General features: G+C 48.3%; 1 protein-coding gene across 1 annotated transcript; it reads right to left on the bottom strand.

Annotated features, from left to right (window-relative positions):
* Window positions 1–9836: 9836 nt before the first annotated feature.
* On the bottom strand, window positions 9837–16030 carry LOC119094982 (elongation of very long chain fatty acids protein 1-like). Its single transcript, XM_037217890.1, has 6 exons — window positions 15818–16030; window positions 12765–12827; window positions 12242–12506; window positions 10960–11138; window positions 10253–10482; window positions 9837–9894 (listed from the first exon to the last, which is right to left on the bottom strand). The coding sequence occupies exons 1-6, from the start codon at window positions 16028–16030 to the stop codon at window positions 9837–9839; spliced, it is 1008 nt and encodes a 335-aa protein (XP_037073785.1).
* Window positions 16031–18999: the final 2969 nt, after the last annotated feature.

Genomic DNA, 18999 nt, shown 5'->3' with positions numbered 1-18999 from the left:
TCTCCAAAGTGCCCTTGGACGTCCATATGCAACCAGTCTTAACCCAGATAACTTTTGCAAACAAAATTTCACTGGTGTTCATGTCAGGTCAGGGACCATATTTGACCTTCAGGAGGCCAAGATGACAGATAGACAGCAACCCGAATGTCTGTTTCGCGGCGTCTCCACTGCTGCACGGCGCTCTGTCTCTGCTGAGCTTAGGAAACCACCCTGTGCACACCATTATTCAGCGCGAATGAGCCCCTATACCGCCGACACCAACCACGACGACTTCGTTGGAAAACAACCATTCATTCGTCACAAAGCCCAGAATTAGGACGTGTCAAGGCGAGCAAGAGACCTAGCAATCCTCTGTACTGATGAGCCGTCAGCTGACTCAGCTCTCCGGTTTGTTCGTTGCTTTTTTTCTTCGGGGACCTCAGATGGTGTGTCGTCGTCACGGAGGAGGCGACAGGGTGATGAAGCAGCTGGCTGAAGAAACGACAGATTTGTTGGGAGTTGTGTTCTGATAATGAGCCTGCAATTCTGACTTTCAACACACCGGGGTGTGTTAGCTGAACGGCGTTATCGGACAGCCATTGGCTGTACTGACAAAAACCAGTGTGCCAAGCTGTGCTCATTGTCACGCTTATGAGTAAATAAGGTTAAGATAACAAATCTAGAACTAAGAATATCACAACAATCCATAATGTGAGCTCCCACGTCCCAAACCCGATGCCCACCCCCACAGCCACCCTCACTGCCACCCTCACAGCCACCAAATCTTCTTCACACACTCCATGCCGCACCGCGCTCGCCCCGCGGCATCCACATCGGTGGTCTGTCCGCCGGCTTAAAAGCAGTCTCTAAGTATGTCAGGGACACCAATTCATGCCCCCGGGCGGCATGACCTAGTGCGGCGACGGCCACAGCAGCTGCCCCTTGATCATCCTCGCGAGCAGCCCGTTATCACACTGGGGTCTTGCACTTAAGCAAGCATCTGTGGGAGGGTTAATTAAGAGCAGTATGCAAGTTTCGGTACACCAGTGGCAAACTGTTCTGTCGTTATAGGCCGAAAATCCTGGCCGGCTGCGTGGGATCACTGACGTCATACTAGTGGCAGGCCGCTTCAGCGAGATGCCACTTTGCAAACTGACTGAAGTCAGATATTGAACTGAGGTTTACCGAAGAGTTGATCCACTGAGGATTTTCCTATTTATGCATTGACTGTTCTCATTTTGCTAAGCTTCTTGCATTTTACGGCTGAGAGTTCTTATCGTGGTCAGCACTTTATCCTCCACCATTGGAAAAGGTGTAGAATGCTGAGAAAAAATCCCGAGGAAAAGCTGTTGAAACAGCAAATAGAAAAATTACAGATCGATATGTTTCTCGTTGTTTTTCTTGTTGAAACTTCAACACTGTCCATTTCATTGTCTGCAGCCATGCGAAATTCGGTGCAGCTGCGCCGTGCCCTACGGAATTTGCCTTGAAAAATATTCGGGGCCAACTTGACCCCGCATCCGGGAGCGTGTTTGTAGATAAAACGAACTGTCCGAAAAACGCAAAATCATTTCCTTCGCGTGCAAAAGGGGAAGGGTGACAACTGCTGAGAACAAAAAGGAACATATCCATGTGGGATTTTTCTACTTGCTATTGCAAAAGCTTTTCCTCAGGAATATCTCAGCATTCTACATCTTTGAAATGGTGGAAGATAAACTGCTGAGCACGGCAAAAACTGTCAGCCATAAAATGCACGAAGCTTTGCAGAATGAGAACAACCAATGCATAAATAAAAGAACCCTCAAGCTGACCTCGCCCACATGGGTACCACGTGGTTACAACCAGTGCGTTGCGTTGCGTACAACTGTTGCCCGTGGCTTACTATTTAGCACACTCTACTGCCGACGACGGGCTTTGCTTTGGTTCTGCTGCTCTTTGCATGATTCACGACGGGTGCTTTTTTCGTGCCGTTGATCGATGAAGACGCTGACTATTGTAGGTACGCTTTGGGCTGGCGGTTTGGTGGTCAGAAACATCAAATATGTCATGATTACGAGATTAGCCGAAGTTTAATCGCTTTTCCGAACAATGGTGCGATTCAAGGATTCATGCAAAGGTTACCGCGCAATCTGATAGCAGCAACAGCGCTACGCGTCGAAGGTATCTCTGCTTCCTTACGGGGAGGGATGAGGACTTGAGTCAGCCCCGGCGAAACCAGTTCACAGTCATGCAAGCGGTGCCGAGTCCCCATCGCGCGCACACTTCACCCTACCACTCTGGTTTGTAATCATGCAGGGCGCCCACGGCGCCCAGTCCTCATCGCGCGCCTACTTCACCCTACCACTCTGGTTTGTAATCATGCAGGGCGCCCACGGTGCCCAGTACTCATCGCGCGCCTACTCCAGCCGGTCGCCAGCTTACTATCATTTGAAGATCCGTGGCGGTAATGCGGTGTCGAGAGGAATCCAGGGTCAGGAAAGGTCAGGAAATCCAGGGTCAGGAAAGGCTGCTTACCTGGTGGCATCAATTTTAAGTTGTGTTTTGAACTGGCGAGCGGAACAGATAATTGGATGCCGATGATGGGATGCCGATGATGGGATGCCGATGATGGGATGCCGATGCACTTGCACAGAAAAGAGTGTGATTTACCCGCAAACAGCGCGCCAGAGGGCATTGCGACGTCCGTGGATCCCGTCCAAAGTGTTTAACCAAATGTGATAACGACCCTGATGGACCAGGATGAACAACGGAGTAGATTTGCAGTGAAGGAAATTATACATTTCATGAAGGCTCATTCCAAGAAGTTTTGGCCCCAATATTTCAGTGGTAGTGTTTTCCCTCTCCATAGTAAAATTAGTCCACATGTATGTTGTAATGCACCAAAGTTCATATGATATGCAACATGTCAACCTTGGACGATCCGTTGTATGCGCACAGGTGACCGGTCAAATGCGCCGCGCTCTGGTATGGGTGAGAGGTCAATTTACTCCCCCCCCCCCCCCCAGGGGATCTAAAAAAACTAAAAGAGGTGTGGAAACACCAAGTTTGCGTGGCAGATAGGACTCTATGAGAGCCGACTTGTGTCAAATTTTGAGGTCCCTAGGTTGTGACATGCGGGTCAAATAAGCTCAAACAAGGTCATATTCCAGATCGGTGTCCGAACAATCCTCAGACCTCTTCGCGCATCCAGCCTTAATCCAGAGACCACTTATAAGGAAAATTACACTGGTGTTCGCATCAGGTCACTGGCCTTATCTTATCCCCATGAGCTACAAATTATCAAAAACCTTTGCAGCTATTTTGATGTTCGAATTATTGAAGGGCGCTAGGTGCTACCCCAGACGGCATACATCTCAAAGGAAAGGTTGGTTGAGGTCCGTTTAGTTTCTTGAACTTTCCTGAACTTCATGAAATCAAAGTAAGAACTTTTTGACTTCGTTTGCTACACAATCGCATCACGTTCAGCGTTTCCCTATGAAATTGCCTTCGCCGTCAGCTATGGTCTCACTTTGCCCTGCCATAGGTCAGTGACCTTATAGACTATATCTGCATTGCTACACCAAAATTTGAACTAGTCAGTTATATACAGCTACATGAAATTTGGTCCGACTGCGCTGCTCTCTTCGGAATTTACATTGAAAAATATTCGGGGCCAACTTGATCCCGCATCCGAAAGCGAGATGAAACAAACGCGTCCGAAAAAATACCTTGCAATGAGACTGGGCAGGCCAAATGCAGATATATTTCCCAGGATGAAAACCCACATCAAAGAAAAGCCATAGATCCATCAGCTCCCCGGCAAACCTGGAATGTTTGATAGAAAATAAACACGTCCCCGCAGCACAAGCTTCGAAGCATACCCTGATTTATTGTGCAGCAATGTAAAAACCACTTTCGGCAGATCTTCGAGTGATAATCATTTAATTAACGTAATCTTAAGCCTGTCAAGTCGCAAGCCACATTAATGCAGCACCGATCAGTACAGTTATGGGCAATCTTAATGATGGGATAATAATCGTATAGTGTAGCACTCTCTGTTTCACATGTCTACAAGTCTTCTACCTTTTGTACCTTCATCGGCACCGAATGCTGGAACAAAGTTATCAACGACATCCAGCAATGATAGCGTGCAAAACAATAATGTCTATCTCCCTCGATATACACGAAATATCGTGCCTGTATGAAATATCCTGCCTGTTATACTTGACCAGTTTCAGCTTGTCTTACATTCACTACCAAGCATCGAGTTTACTGTGGAAAGTGAGCTACTACTTAACATATCGAACTCAGCTTTGGCGTCATAGGCTGAGCCTCACTTAGCATAACCAACTCCAGGGCCGCATTGACAGCCGCTCCCGCTAGTTGGAAAATGTTGGTGTGCAACTATTTCTTAAGGAGACCGACTAGTTTGCAGCATCGAGCTTCATGCCAATCACACTGGTTCCATTCATGTGCAAAATTGTGGAGAGGCTCGTGTGCTAGCAGTTTACGTCTAATCTGATGTGCAGAGCCTTCATCTCTTACCATCTCGGACTTGTAGAGCATCACTGGATCTGTGCTGTTCTTTTTAGCTGTGGCAGACCTAATCTTGCATGGTATGGACTGATCGGAAGTGGCACTTCCTACACTATAGACCTAAGCCATTGCTCGTTGTGGTGCACGACTCAACCTCCTTACGCAGCCCCAACGGTTCCGAATACCTACAGGATAGTTTTACAAAGCGATCATCAACGGTGGGACTATGGGCTGGACAGCCCCCTCGAACCCCCTCCAGTCAGGGCACTTATCTGGCGGGACTACGGACTGGACAGCTATCTCGAGCCCCCTCGAGTTAAGGCACTTATTTGGCGGGACTACGGGCTGGACAGCCCTCTCGAGCCCCCTCGAGTTACGGCACTTATCTGGCGGGACTACGGGCTGGACAGCCCTCTCGAGCCCCCTCCAGTTAAGGCACTGAGGTCAGCACTAAGTCAGCTATTAGCCAGGTCGAAGAGCATCATATATCGTGCACAGCTGTTGGCGAGGCGCAGACGGATGGGCCGGACTTCCTGGAGTCATTGCACTCGTGGCACTGCCGCAAAAAGAGATATATACAGTGAGCCATGTGATGGCCAAAGAGCGACGCGTCACAATAGTTGGCCACACCGTACAGGCTGTCCATGAAGTCCCCTGTACGGCATAGTATGGGGACAGGTCCACACCACTAGCAGAGAAGTCAACAGTGGTGTTCAGCTTACTCTGCTTTGATCTTGCCGCAGCGAGAACCACTTCAGATGCACTACAAAGGTGCGTGGAAACCACTGCATCAGGAATTTCTCGGAGTATTTTCGGAGTGTCTGGCACATGGAACACATCAGGTTTTTATGTCCGTAAGCACCTTGATCCTTGTGAAGAGGTCAAGGCAAGCCTGCAGTTGCGCCTGGCCCGCTATGGACGGGATCAGTAGGCTCAGATCCCAGGACGGATCGGACGTTGCGTGCGCGTGGCCACGTACTGTGCAGACTACTTCGATACTTATCTGGGTGATCACACGCGGCGAGTGAGAGGGGAAGATACGCTGTCGAGTCCATCAAACGCCACTATGCACACTTTGCAGGGTGCCTGCCTCGGTTCTTTGCTGTGTGACGTAACCAGTAAGGTTCTCACTTGCCCTACACCGCTGACATCAACAGCTCCCGTGTAACAGTGTGCTCCGTTACCCTGACATCAACAGCTCCCGTGTAACAGTGTGCTCCGTTGCCCGATATCAACAGCTCCCGTGTAACAGTGTGCTCCGTTACCCTGATATCAACAGCTCCCGTGTAACAGTGTGCTCCGTGACATAACAGCTCCCGTGTACAGTGCGCTCCGTTGCCCTGACGGCACGCAGATCGCTGACGTCACGGCACGCTGACGTCACAGGACCACGTAACAGGCTGTGCGATCTACGGCAATCTTGCGAGACGCGCGCATGTGACTTATCCAACATCGCACGATGATTAACGCTGACGAGACGGAACAGGCGCCAGATCAGCGAGGTCAGTGAGTCCCCGCCGGACTGTTTTGGGCTAAGACTCCGATGCTCAGATGGCTGAGATTTATGGGTGAAATGGAAGTGAAGAAGTGAAGAAGATAGAAGATGGTGTGACCATGGATCCTGTGTTGTCCTGGGTGTTGCACATCGGTGATGATTTGTACCGTCTTTGGTATTCTTGTTCTGCTAAATACGTGAGCATAGTTTCACAAAACATGTTGCGAGGGTGGAGAGGGTAGGGGACGGAGTGGAATGCTAATCACCGAAAAGCGATGGAGCCTTTCCCCTAAATTCGTCACCAGACGGTGTTGTCTTCAGATTTGACCCATTTTCTTCCAAAAAAATTGGGCTCTGGGTCCCAAGTTGGGGAGGGGGGGGGGGGGGGCGTGTGTGAGCTGAAGCCCCCATGTTACTTACCAGCGTTACCTGCCATGCATTTTTAACGCGCATATGTCCTCCCATGTCCGCCACTGCGCTCCGGTTTCTGGGAGTGCCTACAGAACGACAGTTGAGAAATTCCAGAAAGTGTTTAACTTTGCAGCTGGGTGATCTTCGGACGACGTAATTTGGACCATGTGTTGAATGTTCTTCGAAGGTTTGACCGGGTTAATGCGCAAAAGCTCGTCGACTTCTTTGACATCTTCACTTAACATAACAAACTGGCGGACGGACAGCCGGGGACTTTGCTTTGTCAGCTCTCCTTAAAGCTCGCCAAAATGATGAGTGAAGTACATGTCAGTCTACTTATCCTTCTCGCCCAACGAACAACCACGGAAAGCGAGCATATGAGTACCATATTGCGCCTGGCTATAACGGGCATGCCATCAGCAACAACATAGTACAAACGCGCCTGTTTCTACTTTCAAGACCTTTGTCTACGGATGTTGATTTGCATTCTTTTTGGTGTGACACTTGGCAAATTGGACACCATGTCCAATTTGCCCCTCCCCTGGAACAGCGAGTTTGTCCCTCCCCCGCCACAACCTTCTGGGCCTTAAATGCACACGAAACATAAAGGTTTCGAGCTTAAAACTATATCAGTTAAAAATATATTTTAAATAATTGTTTCTCAGGTAAGAGCAACGAAAGCAGAGAGAACTGCGAAGTCATGTTCATCCGACGACACGTTGTTAAAGCTCCGTCTTCCTCCCGCATTTTGGTGATTTTTTCTGTTTTTCTTGCATGCTACGTGTTTTAATTACACAACTTATATGTCTTCTTGACTCGGGTATAGTTTACAACAAGTTAACTGACTGCAGGAAGCTGCGTTCTTTTATCATGTCTTATCGGGTCTTATCGGAAAATGAAGACAAACCAGGTGAATGCCACTAACTAAAAACGTGACCAATGTATTAACCGTCTGCGTTTGGTCGAACCCCTGATATGTGCTGGCCTCTTTTTCCACGACAACACTCGATGGAACAGTTATGAAAACCTGATGATCCACATCAACCGACTAAACTGATAACGTAATCGTCCGACGATGGCAAATATCTCACAAGCACTGTCGAGCATGCCAAAGCGCGTTGTGCAGAACTGAGTGCCGAGCTGCACACTGCACCCCGCCTCGCGCCTAGCGGTCAGGGGCTTCCGTGTCAGCCTTTACTAGTGGCGCACATCAAATTACATCCTTTATTCCCGAGTACAAAACAACGTCAGAAGTCACATTACATCGACTCTGCGTCGATCACCGAAACCAGGTTTCGATGTCTGAGGTCAAATAAACTGATTATGAGGCCCAACGAGAGCGCTTCCGGTCAAGACAGAGTAAGGAAGCGTATCACATCAGGGCTGTGGTTCCCTGTTCAGTTGGAGGAATTCCAACTTCATAACGCTGGCAGGAATACGGGTCATTCCGCGGAGAAACCTGTTTGTTGTGCATAAGGGCTAGGCCATCCCCGCGTTGCCATCGAGCCGATTTTGCGACGTGGTGGAGGCTTAGCGACGGCGACAAGCAAAAGATTCGCCATCCGATTACTTCAGCGTCAGGTCTGGGACTGGGGGCTCATTCCCCAATCAGGAACAACGCTGGGGGTCGCGAGCTATGTTGGTTGGGCCCCTCAATGAACGAGGGGCCTCTGTTTCGGTACGAGGGGCCTCTGTTTCGGTTATGGGCCCACGGTGCCTATTAAGTGTCATGCACTGGCAGGGAAACCAGGGCTAGACCGGGGCATCATTCGAGGGGGGCGGCAGAGAGGCCCGAAGGGCTCCCCGGTACCAATTATGACATGTCCGATTGAAGGGCCCGAAGGGCCGGCCCTGGGTGACATTGACCAGCACCTGCTCGAGGGAAGTTGACTCTCTCTACAGTTTTTCGAGCACGGCTCAGTAGCGAACGCTGGTAGTAACACGAAATTTTCAGGACCTCCCAACTCATCAATTTGGCATCCTTCGTGCGAATGGAAGGTTTGATCTCCCAAGGTCAGGGACATAAGTCAGTTCAAGGTCAGCTTCTGAAAACATTTGACCTCGCATAAATGTTTGTGTGTTATCTGCATTTGCGCAAGCTCATTATGGTAATAGATCACGGTAGAACCTACAGTTTATTTATTTCATATTTTCCGAAATAGACGAGGTCAGTGATCTGGGGGTAAGGTCGATGTTAACTATTTGTTCGTTAAAAGGACGAATTGCGCGCATTTTTGTGTACATCTCGTGGTTGTTTACGACGAAAAGAACACTGAGACGAATATATATATATATATATATATATATATATATATATATATATATATATATATATATATATAGAGAGAGAGAGAGAGAGAGAGAGAGAGAGAGAGAGAGAGAGAGAGAGAGAGAGAGAGATATATATATATATATATATATATATATATATATATATATATATATATATATATATATATGAAAAGCGTAATTAAAATGGAACGGCCTAACAAAGTGCGATACAACACGATGCAAGTATATTTGCTCTAAACATTAGGAGCAGCACTCTGCCATGAGAATACTGCGACCACTGTTATTACATAAGCCGCAGCACTCTCTGAGGCAACGTTGAGGAACATTTAAAAACACTGATTGGATGAGCAACGGTACATTACATGTCCAGGAAAATAAGAACAGCCTTACGTTCATGATAAAATGAATTAGTCCAGAAAGCACATTTAATTTCAATCGTGGGTTCTTCTACAGCACACGCATGTTAGATCAAACCGCACACTAAAACCTCGCACACGCACATAAACCATGACTTCTTACCCGAACATTTTGAATCCTGTCTCATATGACCCCGCCGGCGTCCTATGGGACATCTCCGCCGGCGTCATATGGGTGGGTCTGGTAACACAATTTCTTTCCAATAGACTGTTCGATATAACGCCGGCTGAGAGAAGTGTGTGATGCTTTCTTCAAATGTTCCACTGCACTACGTGTGTGGCTTGAATCGAATGTTTGGCTTCCGTGCCTGTCATGATTAACGCCCATCGCTGAAATATTCAACCTTTTTTTGGACTAGTTCATCCCATTATGTGCCTAAGGTTTCTCTTGTCATCTTCTACATTAAGCTACATTTGCATAAAGCTGCACGAGTGACGACCACATATTGCAATTACATGTACAACTTAAGTCAGAACAGCGAACATGATCCTTCACACAGGCTCACTGTCTAAAATATCATGCAGTCCAGTAGCTCGTCAACAATTCCACTATGACAACAACGAGATTTTGAGCAGGTAATCGGACAGTCTCACAGGATAGCACGCTAATTTTACATCACAGTTGGATACCAGTGCACCCCGGCCACTTTCGCATAATCCACTGCAGCTATGTATTCGTACAGGCACCGTGGCCATGGCTGTCCGACATAATGTCGAACCCCTGGGTCTCAGTTCTTGCGGTCGCCATGGCTGTCCGATATAATGTCGAGCTCCTGGTTCTCAGTCCTTGCAGTGGCCGTGGCTGTCCGTTGTTATGTCGAACTCATGGTTCTCAGTTCTTGCAGTGGCCGTGGCTGTGGCATGTAATGTCGAACTCCTGGTTCTCAGTCCTTGCGGTCGCCATGGCTGTCCGTTGTAATGTCGAACCCATGGTTCTCAGTCCTTGCAGTGGCCGTGGCTGTCCCATGTAATGTCGAACTCATGGTTCTCAGTTCTTGCGGTGGCCGTGGCTGTCCGATATAATGTCGAACCACTGGCCCTCAGACCTCAGTCCTGGTCAGGACAACAGCCGAAGCCATTTTTGAGCAGGCGTCTACCAAAAAGCCTGTAGATGTCCATACTGTTGCCATTACCACCACCGTGCCTGCTGGCGTAACCATTGGCAGAGCCGTTCGTTTTGTCATTGGGCTTGCCATTCCTGGAGCCGTGGATCTTGCCGTTGTGCATACTGGTGGCAGCAGCGTCCCGACTCGGCTGCGGAAGTCGAGCGTCCGACTGCATGCTGAAGCCGACGGACAGCACCGAGAGCACGAAGACGTGGCTCATAGTCATCGAGGAGCTGTACTCGGGCATGCCGCATCGCAGTCCTGGGCTCTGTGGACGGAGGGAATGCTGTGTCTGATGCTGTCCTGTGCCGCACTGGGCACCCTGTCGCCCCAGTCGGCATGCACGAACACGTACAGATCACGTTTGAAGCGCGTTGATCGACAAATTACTTTTGGAATCTGTGTAGAACTTGTGAGGAGCTTTTGCATCCAACGTTATTTGACCAAAAAAAAAAAAACAGCAATGGCTTGTTTGCGCTATCCGTAGCTCTATGTCACCATTTATACCCAGGTTAGGTGGTACTATGGAAGGCCGTTGCTCCTGAGCGGTGCAAGTAATGTGTCATGGATTCTGGAAATATGCTGTGCATTCTGAGTTCCCAATGCATTCTGAGAACGGTAATAGCGATTCAAAAATGTGGTTATGTTAGTATAAACGTTCAAGGAGCTAGCCTAGGAAAAAAAAATCTAGTCGTACGGAAGGCGAGAGCAGTAAGAAGCACAACAGATCATGAAATTCGCTTACTTTGATGAGAGCAGCCATGAACAGGATGAAGCCAAACTGGGCCAGCTGCAACTGGGTGAGATAGCGCTTCCACCAGAGGTAGGGCCGCACTCGGGGGCCCAAACCGGCCAGCAGGTAGTAGCTGTACACAACGCAGTGCACGAAGCTGTTCAGGGCGCCTGGAATCCAGCAGGAGCCACCTGGTTGGAGAGAAAGGGATATGTGAGCGAGGTGGGCTGCGTGAGGCGTAATGGGGCTATGACATGAAGCGGGGTGCGGGGGGGGGGGCATCGGGGCTTTACGACGCACTCAGCTGCTGAGGCTATATGGCGTCGCCTGCCTCTCATCCCGGCACGAAGTGGGGGCGCCGCGGAGAATCGAACCCCGTACCTCTAGTTTCCCAGACTGCATTAACCATTACACTATCAGTACCCTGAAGCGAGGTGCATTCAACACCTCAGGGCCTGAAAATATTTAGCTTTCCATGTGAACTAAGTGCACACAAGGGACGGCGTACACATACACCCGATTATCGGCGCGCGCAACACGCAATGCGATCTTAACTTGACCCCAGTATTTCCGCCGAAGGGATCCGCACGTTCAACAGCTGAGCGTGTTGGCGGTGCCCCCTAGGCAGATTGGAACTGCATTCACCGGAGGAATGACGGGCAAGATATCGATTGCGACCCAGCTCGCCGCAGGCGTGTGCCTGGATCCCAACGAAGGATCCCTGATGGCACATATATCATTGATGACAGAATACCGGATCCCGAAATCATCCGTTCTGTTTCATGCGCGTGACTTTCCAGGCTAATGATGACCACATCTGCGCCAAAAGAACATTCTGTGTCGAGTCAGGAATGAGATCCCTCACTGTGATTCGAAAGAGCGTCCCATACATGATGAGTCTGAGCTTCTAAAATGATCGGGGTCAATAGCCCGTCGACTGCGAAGTGGTGGTGGTTCTGATAGCTGCGGGGGGGGGGGGGGTTACTGCATACAGATTTCCCCATCACAAAGACCTCTTCAGTGCTGTTCGTAACAACCGCCGGTAATGGGGAAAATTGCTCGCTGCCAGCAGCCACCGTCGCGATAGGGCGTATGGTTCCAATGTATGCATGCGACACGTAGACTGTTCCCACTCACAACCACAACACGACAGGCAAACCATTAACCAGGAAGATCTGCGTGGACACCGTACCCCCATACACTGGGCTCACCGATAGCTTCACCTTTTGTTATTTTGTACTCCTTAACAAAATAACAAAAATTTATCTTGACAAAGTTTGTGTTCGACTTTTACCTGGAATGTACAAAGTGCTGATCCACCACCCTGAGGCCATAGAGCCATGGTGATAAACATGCAGGTACGTCATTCTCTTGTGGTCCTTCTTCAGCACCAGGAACACCGTGTCCAGGAAGTCGATGATCTTGCTGACGTGGAACAGCCAGCAGGCATTCACCAGGCGAAGTGACACGGGGTCTTCAGAGACGTCGACCGGTGAGCAGGTCCAGTAAGCCGGCCGGCTCGCCCAGAACTCCCGTAGCATGTAGGCACTCAGCCACACCTGTAAACACAGAACAGACACTCAGATGCTCAGAACTTCCGCAGCATGTGGGCACTCAGTCACACCTGGAAACACAAAGCAGTCACTCAGATACTCAGAACTCCCGCAGGATGTAGGCACTCAGCCACACCTGCAAACACAGAGTAGACACTCATATACTCAGAACTTCCGCAGGATGTAGGCAATCAGTCACACCTGGAAACACAGAGCAGACACTTAGATACTCAGAACTCCCGCAGCGTGTAGACACTCAGCCACACTTGGAAACACAAAGCAGTCACTGAGATAGAACTTCCGCAGGATGTAGACACTCAGCCACACCTGAAAACATAGAGCAGTCACTCAGATACTCAGAACTCCGCCGTATGTAGGCACTCAGCCACACCTGGAAACATAGAGCAGTCACTCACAGATCCAGAACTCCCGTAGCATGCAGGCACTCAGCTACACCTGGTGGCACAGAAAACCTATACACTTTAACAGCTCACATTAAAACTCAGTTGTGCGCCGCCACATAAAACAAACACTCAAGTGTCTCGAACAGCATGGAGGGTTACGACACAGCCCTGAGACGTACCCGAAGGTGAAGATGTTTGTCTACCAGTTTGCCCCAGCACGGACTTGGTGCATTAGGTGATGAGCGGAGCTGGAACGCTTGACACAGGAATATGTGGACACCCAGTCACACCTGATTTGTCTTTCAATCAGGAGCCCATCTCATAAATCACGGAAGTAAAGCACGTCTGTAGATGGTGTGAAATTCGAATGCATAGGACACCATCGTGCAGGAAATCGAGATGATTTTATAGCCTGGCACCTTGTTTACGGAGAACGACCGAGTTCGTTTATGGGCACGTGTAGAGGCTAGTGTGTCCAAACGAACTTGAGTTAGCTACAATACGTAGCCCTCAGCGCGGCTGTTGAAACAGGCACACCAGTTTTAAACATTGGTGAGCATGCATTCTATCAACTGCTGAAGGACCGATGGGCCTAAAAGGCAAGCCTGCGCAAGTACAAACTGATAATGCATGAGCCTAAGGCGGTGTTAATCAATAATGCAACGTCTTTGTGAGCGAGTTTTTGTAGCATGCTGCTGTTATCAAAGACTCGCAACATGAATCAATGTGGTGGGTCAACATCACGCGACGGGTATTTGTAGCGTGCTCTGTTATCAAAGACTCGTGGCACGAATACACGTCACGCGTCAACATCACGCGAATACTCCCACTTCAGTGGTTGCATTGTGCTCATGGTCAAGAAAAAACATGGCCACCGCAATGTTCGTGTTTGAAGTGATTCAGCGCCAAGTCTCACAACGATAGGAGGAAAGTGGATAACAGCCAGCCTGAGCCACCGATTGCATGTCTGGATTACAGGCCCCGTTTTGTGAGTATGACACAGACATTTACACGACGAGAAAAGGTCAGAACACACGCACGTGACGTTAGCTGCAAAAATGTACACGCATAGACCACCAACGCCACCTTGCAGAGCGTAGAAATGCCACAAGCCATGTGTGTGTAAGGCTGTTTTTACCTGTTCCAGCTTAAGAGGGGAACAGTTCTCTAACCATTTTACGGGCCAGCGATTCCTTCATCAGCTAGTGCGATGCATTTGGGTCCATCCATCAGCAATAACACCCCGATCTCTGGCGTGCCGTGAGAAAAGAGCTTTACACAAGCATAAATATGCCCAGGTCGCGTAAACCCTAACATGCTGACCAATCACCTGCATTACAGCATCAAAAGCCGTTTCACGTGCGGTGAATTTATTGGGACAGCGGTGTGATAGCGTATTGGATTGGGACTCCACAGACCGGGCTGCAGCCTCGGTGGCTGGCTCAAATTTTCCGCACTTTGTGACGAAGAATATCGCTGAGCTGCAAAGCGATCAGACAACTTTTTTTGCTAAAGCTGGAGTAGGAAAAAACAGCCTGGTGCAAAAATCAAGATATCAGTTTCGAAAAACTTTACCTCAAATGAGTCAGCCCGTTCACTACAGTAACAATTCTGACACGTTCCAAGACGTGAAGTGATGGCTTAAAAGGATGCATATTTATTCAGATGGTGAAATTGTGTTGTTTGGGGCCGTTTGTGTGTGTGTGGGGGGGAGGGGGGGGGGGGGGTCTTAAACGCGCACCGATAGTTGCAAGTCACCTTTTTTATGGTATCTGCTGCTTTCTTAAATATCGTAAAATGTGGAACAGTAGCTTACTTTTCAGTAACAATTTTTGGGTTGTGCGTCACCACCCCATCGCGGATATAAAGCATTGACAATTTCTGATATCCCCGCTCTATAGTATTATGCATGAAAGCGCCTTGGGCAAGCATATTAAAAGTATGGGGCAAGCGTTTGGACAGTATGGGACAAGTTTTTGAAACAAGGAAACAAATGGCTAGGGTCTTCTGCTTTACTTTTTTAATAATTGATCCATTCACCGAAGTGCATTGCAGAACATTTATTTGATTGGTGTCCACATTCATTAATGTAGAATCCCAGAAATAGCGTCATGCCGTTCGTAAATCCTTCTGGACACCATCATTCAAGACCACTGTGAAACAGCGAGATTGCGGGTCCAGCTTTGGACGAGGCCAATTTCGCTGGCACCGCTGTGGACGAAAGAACGGCCAAAAATCCCCTGCTCTAAGAGGTCTTGCATTGCAGTCTGCATCGCGACACATTAAGAAACGTTAGGGCATTTGTGCTATCTGCTGTGTATTTGCGCTGTGCTTTGTGCATGTGTGCTATGTATTTGTACTATGTGCTATGTAATGGTATGAACTATATATTGATCCCTGGCTTTACCTGGGACTGGGCGTGGTCAACCATGGGACGCTTCAGAGATTGCTACACCACATTCCAATATCACAGGCTCACTGGGCTATGTTCCTGTAATGCCTGATGTGAATCAATGTTATCATTTTTTAGTGACTACCAGTGCTACCATCCTCCACCATCAAACTCAACACATCTGGAACGTAACCCTTCATAATTTTTTAGATGCAGTGTAATGTGCCTAGGTGAATGCTTACAATTTCTATGTAGACATGTAAACTGATCAGTGAGCGAATATGCCCTGTTGTGCTACGACTGCGATGAATTTCGCGCGTTTTTGATCCACTTAACCACGTTTTCAGCGAAACTTTGAGTGCTGCCCCCCCCCCCCCCCTCAACTGCAGAATCCTGCATACCCTGCGACGGTGGCGTTCGCTATTGTGGGTTTGGTCAGTTTTGGTCACGTGACGCCACTCAGATGTTAAGTGACGCATACTTACAGCAGCACACGAGACGCACCTCCTTCCTCCTCTCACCTGGCCAACGTTGTACAGGAACATAACAAGCCGCAGCGGCGGCGTCGACCGATTCTTCATGAAGCGGGGCCCGTACGCCACCAGCAGCATGTAGCCGAGGATGGCGCCCAACACCGGGCCTGGCGACGACTGCATGGCGTACTGACGCACGCGTGGGTCCCGCCGGTGCACCAGGCCCTGCACCAGCTCGTGCAGGCCGCGCAGCGTCGCCATGGTGCGACCGACGGCGGCCGGCACCCGATCCAGACTGGCCTGACGTCGGGGACGCCCCGCCGCGCCGGAGTACGCCACCAGCGGCGGGGGCCGTTCAGTCCAGCATGGCATCCAGAGCTCAAACACGTCGAGCCGGTTGGACAGCCTGCACGGGCCTTGGAGGCTTTGGAATGAGGACTAGGCTCGTATCCAAGCAGGATAGCGAGCCATTAAAAATATCCCTTGAGTACCGACGAATAAAAGAAGGATTATCCTCTCGGAGCATCAGAACAGGATGAGAGATGAGCTTTCATACCATCGGGAAAGAGGAGCGCAATGGTGAGTGCCGGTCGATGAACCATTGAATCAAGGGTTTAAAGCACGTATCTCCCGAATACTAACGAGACTCCAATGTAACGACACCTTCTAGAGATCCATACATTTCTCCACGCCAGACATCCTCAGGCTCTAATAGGATCCTGATAAGAACTCATAATCCTGAGGTCTAGTCGGCTTTGATAGGAGCCGACTAGCTCCAGACGACGGCCGGAGAAGCAGCCGGCCGCTACGTTGGCGTAACAGTGCACCAGTGATGACTGCAGCAGTACTGGTAATTTGGGCATTTTATTTTCAAGAATACATCTGAACCTTTTGGGTGGATGGATTCTGAGATCTGGGCTTATGCTCAGCGGTGCTTGTTGCGTGAACCCTGGCTACCAGACAGAGGCTGCGGGCTCTTCAAGAAGCGAGTGGCCGTTTTAGATAGTTCATGTATGTTGACAAAACTCTTTCGCAAACCTCGGGTCATTCCAAGTTCTGGATTAAGAGCAAGTGCTATAAATCGGACAATGTGGCAAAGGCATTGTTTGACCTGCGCCCGGCGGGGGTCTGAGACAACAGCACCCAGCCGAGGGAAGCTGACTCCCCCAGGGGTCTCAAACCTACAGACGTCGTGAGAGAAAAATAAAAAATACCGCTGTGAAGGTCTTTCAAATCACGAAGAATAGTACCAGCCTAGAGGTCAGCTGTGGTCAACGTAGGTCAAAATCTTAAGCCATCCAAATGAAAAATTGCAGCGCTAATTGGGTCAAAGTCACTAGTAAAATGTTTGTCTATGGTCAGAAATAGTGTATTGCTTATCTTAAGGTACTCAATGTGGCACAACTATTGCATACATTTCTTATATGTTTGATATCATAATCTATGAATATATAATGTTGTGTGATGTGTAAGATAATGGGATATATATGTATATATGTATATATATATATATATATATATATATATATATATATATATATATATAAAGACATTAGTTCTATTTTGTTTTTGGATATATTAGCATAGTTCGACGCTTGACAATGTATTTCTAACAAACTGAGAACAGGTAAGCTGATAAATGAAATTATACGTCATCAGCTTCACAAACAAGGCACAGAGATGGTTGCACCCGTCGCAATCGTTCATCTAGCCACTCCGCTACTGACAGCAGAGGCCATTGATTTGTAATGACCTCATATGACCTTGTATGTCTCTACGTGACCTATTATTTTTTATTATGCATTAAGATAACATCACAGCATGCCTCCAGTGGGAGGTCCTAATTCTGCGCCACAGTTGGCTGACAATACCCGCGCATTTTGAGCTTAGCATGTGCTTTGCAGAAGACATCCATAGAGGAATGTCATGACCTAAGCCAATGGCATGTGCTCTGTGGTCATATGATATGCATACATATGAGTTAATATCCTTTTTCTCATACGCAAAAACCAAAAGTGCACAAAGATGCGTACAAATTTGCATTATTCACTACAAGTAACAAAAATTGGTCTCACCCTAAGTCACTGACCTCGGCTGTTTAAAAAAATTATAAGATGAACTGTGGGTACCTTCATGGTTTGTTACTGTAGGAAGTGCAAGCAATGGCAAATAAAGCAAAACAAAGCTATGCATGGTCAAAATTTTGTAGAATTGACCTCCTTGACCTGGCCTACGTCACTGACCTTGATAGGTCAAAGCTTCAAATCGCACAAATGATGTTGAAATGATAGAAACACGGTAATTAAATGGTAGGGAAGAAACAAAAATCGCCCCCCCCCCGCCTCCTTTCCCGGCCGGCAGCGGGTTAATGTTATTTTCATATAGGCGGTGTGGGAGGGGCTTGATTGGCAGCCATCCGGTTCTATTGCTAACAATGCCCACAATTAGAAGGATCACCCTGAAATGTTGTGCCTTTACTAACTTTTTTAAACTTAAAACAAACTTTCAAGACTCAATTTTGACCAGAGGCAGATCTTGGAACGAGTTTTGGAAGACACGTTCCGTAATGTTTTCACAATTTCACACAAACGTGAAAAAGCAACAAATTAGTTACCTGAACTCCCGCCATGGGAAGTTTTACACGTATTGAGTGGTAAGGTTTAAATGCATGCTTTTTGTGACACAATATAAAAATGAACACCGTGGCGGCTCTTCCATAGTGAGGAGGGTGGGGGATGGGTAGGTTACGATGCTTTACGTAAGAAAACACGAAATAATATTCAGTACATTTGCCCATTTTGTGGACGTTTGATTGCTGAGCCATTTTTAGCGAAGGTGGATTCCGTGCTTTGAGCAGAGGCGGATGCATGGCAGGACTTTGGCGGTGCTTTGGGTTAGTTCAAAACGGTCTGGAAACAATTGAGCCTAAGCATATTTGCACGGTTGTGGAACCCTATTTTGGTCGCAATAGCTGCTAAGGCTCATGCACTGACTCTATGTGTAGGAAAGCGAGATATATCTGGGAATTACAAGACTGGCTTTAGGGTGGCACAAAACTGGGGAAGGGTTCTTCTAGATGGAAATAGCTGATAATTCAAGTTCACGTAATCATTTCATGCATGCGTTTTGAAAAACAACGTGTCTCGCATCGACCAAGGGCGGATCCAGGATAGCTGGCTCTCCCTATACCAGCGGATTCAGGTGTCTTGCGTGGTAGATTCAAACAAAGC

Source organism: Pollicipes pollicipes, unplaced genomic scaffold (assembly GCF_011947565.3).
Source record: "Pollicipes pollicipes isolate AB1234 unplaced genomic scaffold, Ppol_2.1 Scaffold_4219;HRSCAF=4965_pilon_pilon_pilon, whole genome shotgun sequence".
Taxonomy (NCBI): Eukaryota; Metazoa; Arthropoda; class Thecostraca; order Pollicipedomorpha; family Pollicipedidae; genus Pollicipes; species Pollicipes pollicipes.
Note: the sequence above shows the minus strand (reverse complement) of the source record. Positions and strands in the feature narration are given on the sequence as shown.